This window comes from Erigeron canadensis, chromosome 7 (genome assembly GCF_010389155.1).
Source record: "Erigeron canadensis isolate Cc75 chromosome 7, C_canadensis_v1, whole genome shotgun sequence".
NCBI lineage: Eukaryota > Viridiplantae > Streptophyta > Magnoliopsida > Asterales > Asteraceae > Erigeron > Erigeron canadensis.
The window spans coordinates 38,881,474-38,890,391 of record NC_057767.1 but is presented as its reverse complement, the minus strand read 5'-3'; the positions used below and the strand labels follow the sequence as shown (position 1 = coordinate 38,890,391).

At 34.9% G+C, this 8,918-nt stretch overlaps 1 protein-coding gene across 1 annotated transcript; it reads right to left on the bottom strand.

The window, feature by feature from the left end:
- Window positions 1–1,235: 1,235 nt before the first annotated feature.
- On the bottom strand, window positions 1,236–7,819 carry LOC122606727 (probable AMP deaminase). Its single transcript, XM_043779586.1, has 20 exons — window positions 7,440–7,819; window positions 5,994–6,178; window positions 5,739–5,886; window positions 5,429–5,607; window positions 5,236–5,287; window positions 5,016–5,143; window positions 4,726–4,905; window positions 4,571–4,638; window positions 4,332–4,474; window positions 4,189–4,250; window positions 3,871–3,984; window positions 3,571–3,711; window positions 3,303–3,455; window positions 3,153–3,206; window positions 2,961–3,071; window positions 2,690–2,863; window positions 2,281–2,361; window positions 2,095–2,193; window positions 1,647–1,753; window positions 1,236–1,474 (listed from the first exon to the last, which is right to left on the bottom strand). Exons 1-19 carry the CDS (start codon window positions 7,741–7,743, stop codon window positions 1,685–1,687), a joined length of 2,445 nt encoding a protein of 814 aa, XP_043635521.1. The 5' UTR covers window positions 7,744–7,819; the 3' UTR covers window positions 1,236–1,474; window positions 1,647–1,684.
- Window positions 7,820–8,918: the final 1,099 nt, after the last annotated feature.

Here is an 8,918-nt window from a genome sequence, read left to right as displayed (position 1 = left end):
ATTATTGCCGATGAGCATGGTAAATCCATTTCTGAAAGCAATGCGAGACTTGTACTTGATGCAATGCATCAACTTGAGAAGCTTTCTTCTGCTGTAATTGAATTGAGGTTAGACTTATATTATAAATTTCGAACTGGCTTTTCATTCCTTAAACCAATCCAAACTGATTGGAATTGTCTTCTTTTGATATCTTTTTGCATATTCATTTACATGCATACTTTTAGAAATTTATACTTGTAACATTTGGCCCGATAGCATGCTTTTCAGCGGAGACCCCTTTGAAGAATGTGCAAGGGCTCGTGGAGATGCTGCAAGGAAGCAGACCAAGGATAGATGAGATTTTGAGCCACTATGTTTTTAGTCTGGAATCGGGAACCGGATATATGCATGGCACTATCAGAGCGCAGCAGCAACACAACTGAGGATAAAGGAACAGATGACGCCAATATATTTGATTACAAATTGCAATGGTGGCAGCTCTAAATCATATTTTTGTTTTATGAAATTTTAAATTTTTATGTGCCAAGTTTAGTAGGTTTTTGCAAACAGTGGTCGGGTAGTGCCGTTTAATATATATATATTTTTTTTGTTTATTTATAGATTTAACGAATGGTTCTAGTTTTAGTTGCACCGAGAGATCTTCCTAATTTTTTTTTTTTTGAAAAGTATAAGTCGTTCTATATATCCACCCTACTCCGCAACTACAGAGTAGTAAAATTACAAACGTATCAAGTTACATTGAAACTATTTCAATCCTTCCAACTAACCAATCTTTTTTTCAATCTACTTTTGAACCACAAGTAACCTATTGTCTTGACATTGAAAAATACTTTCTCGACACTAATTATTGCTTGATCGAAGATCTTCTCGTTTCTCGCTTGATCGAAGATCTTCCTAACTAATGTGTACAAAGTGCACACATGACTTATGTTCGGTTAATTGCATAGAAAATCTATATAGTTTTTGATTTGTTCCTAGCTTTTAAATCTTTGAACTTCTTTTTGTCTATTCTCGGGCATAAAGTTTTAATGATCGATGGCCTAGAAAGGACAAAATATAAAGTCAATAGGTTTTTGAGGCAATTGACTCGGCTGATGTGATATTATATACTTCGAAAAAAATTGCAATGTAATGTTTGCTGAATATTCTAATAGGAAGTGATTTATTTGTAATTCGAGCATTTAGAAGCATGTAAAATGATAACAGAATGCCAGCATGCATGCTGAACATGTTCATTGTGTATAAATAATGCACTACTAAGAATTCATTAAATATCTTGAAATACACATTTTCAGTTCTGCCTGTCAACAGACTCAACTCTGGTCATGACGACTTCTTATAATCGACACCTACATGGGGGAACCCAGGTTGACCTAAAGCTTTCACTGAACATCGGTGTGGACAACACAGCTATTAAACTTTAGGGGCATGCAAGTTTCAGCAGTGACATTATCCAAAAACTAGCTGCCAATGGCTGAAAATGCAAAGACATGTAAATGTTTCAGTTTAATTTGAAAGAAAAACTAGACATGACAAACTCCTATATATCGGATTGATTAGGGGGTGTTTCTCTTTTACAACAGGGTAATTTAGTGCAGGATGTCTTGACAATCATAGAAGAAATAGAAGGATTATAGATAGGGTACCCCGAAACCCACAAAATGGCGGCATCACATGAATGAAGCTAAGACTCGATGTGTTCAGGAATATATGGCTTCCCTAAGTAAACCTGCTGCATCTCCTCTTTCCAAACCTGTATCGGCAAAGGAACTAAATTCAGATAACAATGTCTAGGACCATTAATGGCCCGATAATGAACATTAGTTCTGAAACATTATGGTTGGAAGATCATGATGACGATAATTATCTATAAGAGGTTTGCCATGTTTTATATCCGCAAACTATTATTATGATGCACAGACAACTAAGATATTCATGTTCTATCTTCACATCTCTCAGAGATCATGCATATATAATCAGCAAATTCACAAACCTCGTGATATTTTGTACTTTAAATACTACCCATATCATCACATTCACTTACACATCTGATAACAAAGGCAGAGAAAAAATAACTGTAATTTAACCACATACCATATCACGAAATTCTAGTCGGATACGTGGCACATTTGTCTTGCGTATATCATTTCCGTCCGGTCCTGTCTTGTAGTACTCCTGACCAATCCAATGGGACTGGAAAAAGAAGCAGCAGTTACTAATCACATAATCCTGCGAGATATATAGTGTATACAACCATAAATTAAAGACTGAAATTGGTACCTTTTGAGCATGTGAGAAACCTGATTGGTATACAGAATTACGGGCAATCTCACAGAGATCACAGGAACTTAATTTCCATACCTGTGAATGAATAGTGTTAGGATATGAAATTCTGAAGACATCAAAGACTAGAGGTGGCATATGAGCAGGTTAGGTGACGGGCCAAAATGGGTTGTTGAAAATGCATCATTTCTAACTCAACCCTTTTTGGCCCGTCACCCAACCCAGGTAAAAAATGTGCCGGGTGGGGTCAAATTGGCCCGCTATCACTTTTTTAGCTTTCAGCCCGTTGGGACCATTTGAAATACGTGAGCTGCCGAAACTGACCGATTAAAAAGCTAATGTTTCAAAACTGCCAATTCTTTTAAATATATGCTTTGTCAGAAATAAATAGGGAGTCAATGCTTACAGAAGCAGCAATGCTGTACTCCTCCACCAGTGGCTCCTTCGTTAGATGGATTTGTAAAGGGTCATCAGTTGATAGGGAAACATTAAGACCTCGAGCAAAAAAAATTGGGAAAGGGTTCCGGTGATAATCAAGAAATAAGGAGTTGTTGCTCAAAGGAGACATAGCAAGACCAATCTGACCACAAAGTAACAAATAGACCGTTAGATATACTTCAAAAATCACAAATAGCTCTAAAAAAGTCAACCATTGAAACAACCGACTGTCATCTTACCTGGGAAAGGTAGTATAAGTATTGAAGTACGGGAGACTTTCTCAGGTTGATCCCATGTGAGATGCTATGAGTTGTAAGAAATGAAGCAGCGAGATGGTCAATGTCACCAGCCTGGTCAACAAAAACCCGTAAGGAAAGTCAACGGTCCGTATTAGGAAAAATAACAAAGCTGGAGGGGTGTGCAATGCATACCTCTCCGCAATGAGGCCGGAATCTGATGGTATTCATTCCTTTTGATTCGCGGAGCTGTGACATGTATCAACATACTCAGAAATCATAAATTTATATTGGCATGTATTTGAAAGTTGAAATGTTAATGAAGTTATGAATAACAATGCTTGCCTTGTTTAGGGTATAGAGGTTGGCATAGCAATAGTATACATAGTATGCGAAGGCAGGGTTATGTACGTTGTTCCACTGTTCTGGTGTTGGCATGTGCTTTGTAGGGCGTCTTTCGGGCTTGCTCTCATCATCAACTAAATCTAATCCTACAACCTGCAATTTTAAATTTCACTGCATTAGACATCTAAAGAAACAGAAATGTAGCTTTCGACAAGTATGCAATACTCAAGTAGAAAGAGTAAGATGATTATAGTTTTAAAAGTCAAACCTGTTTTAAGAAAACATGCAACTGAGGATGCGATCCCGGGTCGATGGTAACTTCAAAGAGAGGAAGGAATATATTGTCAAGAATGGTCTGAAATGATGAGACGATACCCATTCCCTTGTATATATTATAAAGTCGAGGCAACTGCAAAGAAAGCGTGTGGTCAAACCAATGTTATCGGAATCATGTAGATGCATTCGAAAATAAAAATCTAAGTTCATATCAATAGTGATATTAAACAAGTTAATATCGATACTGTAACTAAAATTCCCTAAACATAATGTGATCTGTTCTAGTCAATACCTGAATCAGCCATACAACATTCTCACTGTATAGTTCATTATTCACAATCCAACTCGCCAAATTGTCCCACTCACTTTGCTTCCTCCCGTATATGGATATTCTATATTCAGCCATCTGCGAAGCAGCATCGTTAAGAATCAGAAAGAGACATCAATATTTGATACTCAGAACTACAAGAACCATCTTTCAACTATACAGATGGATGAGATTCAGTTTGATACATGATAGCAAACACCTGGTTGTGCTAGTAAAGGACATAAATTATGCAGATCGCCTGAAGCATATTATGATCCCAAAAGGCCAATATTCAGAACTTACTTGATATTTACTTGCTTCAAGATCGGTAAATACTTGTTGCGTCAACTCAGCAAGAAAGCGACCTGACAAAAAGAGTATCTAGACACAATAAAAATCTATGTCTGGGATTTCAGTACTAGATTGATTCTATTTCTGAAGCTTACCCTGGATAAGGTTATCTTGCTTCAAGAAAATTTCCCTGAGCCTACTCTGACCACATGGATTGTACTTCAGATTAAATTTGTCAAAGCGATGAAAGGTGGTCTTGTCTGCATGCACATCTAGCAGATCTACATTGAGATCGTAACTGCACGGTAAATTCTGATTACCATTAGACAGACTGATTTTTATACAATTCGAACTAAAACAATCTTTACAGGCAAAACAAAATATTCTTTACTACCCAGATAAATCCAAGCTTTCAAAAACTTCTCTTAGAGTCATATACGTTCCATCCCGAAATATTACAACCTGAAAACAAAAGGCAGACAATGAAGACTTCTGAAGCACTACCAGAAATTTATATAACGGAGATAAAGAAACAAATCAACACATTACCTCATCGGGTTCTTTTTTCAACTTGGACTTTATGAACCTCAATAGATGTTTTTGATTCATGCATGCAGAATGATGAACATGAGTGTCAACTTTCCGGACATTATAAAAGTCACGGTGTGGTGCGCTTTTCTGAGCTAGGAATTCTTTGTCCGCATTTAGCATCAAATGAAGGTTGAATTTCTTGATGGAGATTTCATATAGAAGAGTGTCAATATCAGATAATAACATGATTGTCACCCAAATGGTGAAAAGCAGAACAAACTCAAACATCAACAGAAGGGCTAATCTACCTGTTCAAGGAGACCAAGTCGGTGATGGCATACTGTTCGTGTCTCCCCATTAGCGATCACTTTAAGGATGTGATGGAAGTCAGTGAAAAAGGTCGTTGCATCAACGATTGGAAAAAGATTCTCTTTCACTGAAAAAGACAACATTTAGGACTCCACCTGAAAAATTCTCCCATCATATGTAACAACAGAAGTATTACAATAGCAAATCACAAGATCTTACAATCTTTTTTTGCATAAACATGAATGACTCCATCCACCATTTCAAAATGATGCTGCAGCACAATATAAATCTCATGTCAAGAAAAATAATACCAGTAACTAATATTGATTTAACATGTATCAATATGAAATACAAAATGGATTAAAAGAATTGTGTGTGTGTATATTACTATATATATAGAGCGAAAACTCACATCAGATTTTGTCTCAGGAAGATAATCAAAAGGATTTGGAATGCGCTTCGGAGTGCTAGGATCAGTTATGACCTCTTTTTCCCATGGAGGAATGTTTTCCCTGAACACATAGCAGTCTCGCATTTCAAGGCACCCCTGTAAAGCCTTGTAGACCTCTGCTTCATCAGGTGACGGTGCCTCTGCAAATGACAAAACCAAGCAATTTGTCACAATCTAAACAAACATGGCTGAATTCCAACTCCAACTGCCTATCATTTATTATAACTTAGCTACAGTCACATAGATTGACTTAGATAAGAAACATGAGTACCGTATTGATTGATTTTAACTCGTACAAAAGAGTCTTGTTCTGGCTCCTTTCTGAGAATGTTAGCAGCTATACTAGGTAACCGTATCAAAGCAGCTGTGGGTATGGGCAATTTTTCACCATTTGCCTTAAGAGTAACGCTCTCTGGGACCTGATCATTTGATATCCAAGCAGAACTATAAACTCAGTAAACAGAATATGACGTGTGTCTTACACAAATAGAAGAGTTTTCTTATAATTAATGTATCAAAAAGTTACCGTGCTCCCATTTGTGTTAAGGTGTACAGCGCTTTGATTGGCATTATCAGTCACGTCAACCTCTTCATCAGATTCTTCTTCGACACTCTCAAAAGCAGTTGCACTAACAACCGGAGACTTTGGAGAACTTGCTCTGACTATGAGGGAAGCTCTTTTGGCCAACCCAGATATGACAGTAGATTTCCCTATGATAATTGGAGCAATCAAAATTTAGAAAAGTTGCTTATATAACAAACAGAAGTCAGCAAATAACTGAAGGCCATTGTATGTAAAACCAGGGATACTCTAATAGTGTCCGTGCGATGCAACATTAAAGAGTATTTAAAAAAACAAGAAGTAAGTCAAATGATCAAAATTTATGAACTATAAAAGTGGCAGTTGGTGTTATTTAATCGCTTAATACATTGATAGAGTTATAAATATGGACACATAATTATGTTAACTACCAATAAAGAATGACATTTAGGTTTGCACCAAAAACCTACATTAAGTTAAGATTTGGTAGCCTAATTCTAACTTGGGTGGGTGCCAACCATGACCAAAAATACATAATCTTCATAGCAAACAAGATAAAAATAAAACATAAGGATCTCTATCATTTCAGTTTGTAAAAAGTATTTTTGGCCACTACTGCAACATGCATGTCAAAAAGCTTCCATCTTTGAAACTAAGATATATAGCAACAATACACTCCACTTAATTCCAAGAAAACTTGCTTAAAAATAGGGGTGTCATTCGTCCCATGTTCCATTTGACTGGTTGTCGTCTCATGTGTACGAGTTCATAGATTTCAACCCAAAAACCCAGCCCATTTTGTTAATACTAGTTTTTTAACAGTTTTGATAACCATCATAAATAATTTGAAGATACACTAAATATTAAGTGAAAATTTAATATAACATTACAGAATTGTTATTATACAGTAAATAATAATATAATATGTAGTTTAAATCGGGTTGGCGGGTTGTAAATGAGATAAGAAGGTCAACCCAAACCTAACCAAGTTAACCACAACCCAAAATCCAAAATATCTTTGTGTCGGGTTCGTCTATGGGTTTTTTTTTAAAAATGCAATGCAATCATCACAGAAAGTCATTACATTACAATGGCCGGTAGTCGGCAACAAGTCTATGGGTCGCCTCGGAAAATTGCCTCCACTACTAAAAAAAAATCATCTTTTCCTTATACACATGCTTGTGTTTTAGTGTGAAACCCCTAAATTATTTATGAAAAAACTCATTAAATTCTCTAAAAGCTTGACCTTCATCAAATACATAAAAGGCCTAAACTTGAACTAAAAAACACAACCCATGTGAAATAACTTAGTAACATACCACTTAAAAACTTAAGAAGTATCAAAAAATAAAGCCAAAAAAAAGAGACTATATAACATACAAAATCTTTAAAAGAAAACTTTAAAAGTACCAAATGTTCGCATTTATATACCTTCAGGAATAGTTTGAAGTTTAGGCAGCCCAGCAGGAATGAAATCAACATCATTCGAATTCAACGGTAAAGTCGAAGCCCGACGATAACTTCGGTCCCTTGGTGCCTTCTGACTACTAGTGCCATTTAACTTGTAATTATAATGCTGCAAGTCATCATCTTGTTCATCATCAACTTTTTCAACATTTTTAGAATTTTCAAGGACTTGGTCAAGTGTTTTTCTGTGTATATAGTATGCTGAAACAGCTACAAATGATGCACTCACTAGTGCTGCCATTGCTATATGCAATGTATATGTATCCATTTTTTTTTGTTACAACCTCTCAATTCCTATCTATCTATACATATATAATAGTTGCACCACGTATAGGTTTTTAGTGTATTTGTAAAAACCATGATGAGATACATGGGACGTATTTATAGCTGGAAGATTATATGGTGATCCAATGGTTCATTAAATGGATGCTGTTCAGAAAAATAAAAATAAAAATAAAAAAAAAAAATGGCTAAATGGGTCCCTTTTTAACTTTATACGATATACTGACACACATTGGTGGTTTTCTAGTGGTCCTTAAAATTATTTTTTAGATCTTTTGTATTTAACAAAACGTGCTTTTATAATGGAGGGTATATTTGTCTTTTCATTTATTTTTATGTTTATATCGTTCATGAAATGAAATAAATATGTATACAAGGCAAATATTTTGTGAATAAAAGTCAATTTTCAAAAAAAAAAAAAAAATTGTTTTTTTCTTTTAATAAAGTCATAACTATGTGGTATAAATGATTATTAGTAGTAGATTGAATGAAACTTATCACAAGTCCCTTTCCGGTCCAGACCAACAAAGCTTTTGTGTCGAAAGATGCATATTTAGTGCGACTGATACATATCTATTTTTGCCTTTTGAATAATTGGAGTGTTTTTCTTCAGAATACATTTTAGTTATAATACACGATTCATATAATGAAACTCAGTGTACAATAAAACTTATTATGTATGGTTAAAAATATTGTGAAGATTTAATTTTCGTTTACATAAAGAGAATTATTTCTTTTTATAGCTACAAATAAAATACGTAACTTATGGATAGCTTTTTGTCCAACGTAAAGATATATATTCTTTAACATGTGATTCTAATTTATCGAGTCCCACCTGAAATAACATTAATTCCGCTACAAAGTCTGATTTGTCCTTTTCATTTTTTGGAGGAATTATGGAAAAGTTGATAAAAACATTAATAATGGAAAATGATGAATCATCAAATATTAAAAAATCTTGTCAAATACTTGCTAGGAAAAAATAACCCAAATAATTTGCTCAAATGCCTGATAACATATTAGGTGAAAATCTTGTCTTTTTAGATTCAAACATTAGTGTCCTCAAATCCAAATCCTAACTTTCATACATACACATAAAGTATCTTAATGATTAGAAAAAAAGTCTATGAATTGCATCTTGTATTCCTATGTTTTTGTCAT

Excerpts from the sequence above, each read along its gene's own strand:
- LOC122606727 (XM_043779586.1), bottom strand. The coding sequence starts at position 7,743 with ATGGATACATATACATTGCATATAGCAATGGCAGCACTAGTGAGTGCA. Across the intron at positions 4,639-4,725 it reads TGAAAAAAGAACCCGATGAG|GTTGTAATATTTCGGGATGG; the intron begins GTAATGTGTTGA and ends TTTTGTTTTCAG. Across the intron at positions 3,207-3,302 it reads ACCTCTATACCCTAAACAAG|CTCCGCGAATCAAAAGGAAT; the intron begins GCAAGCATTGTT and ends TACATGTCACAG.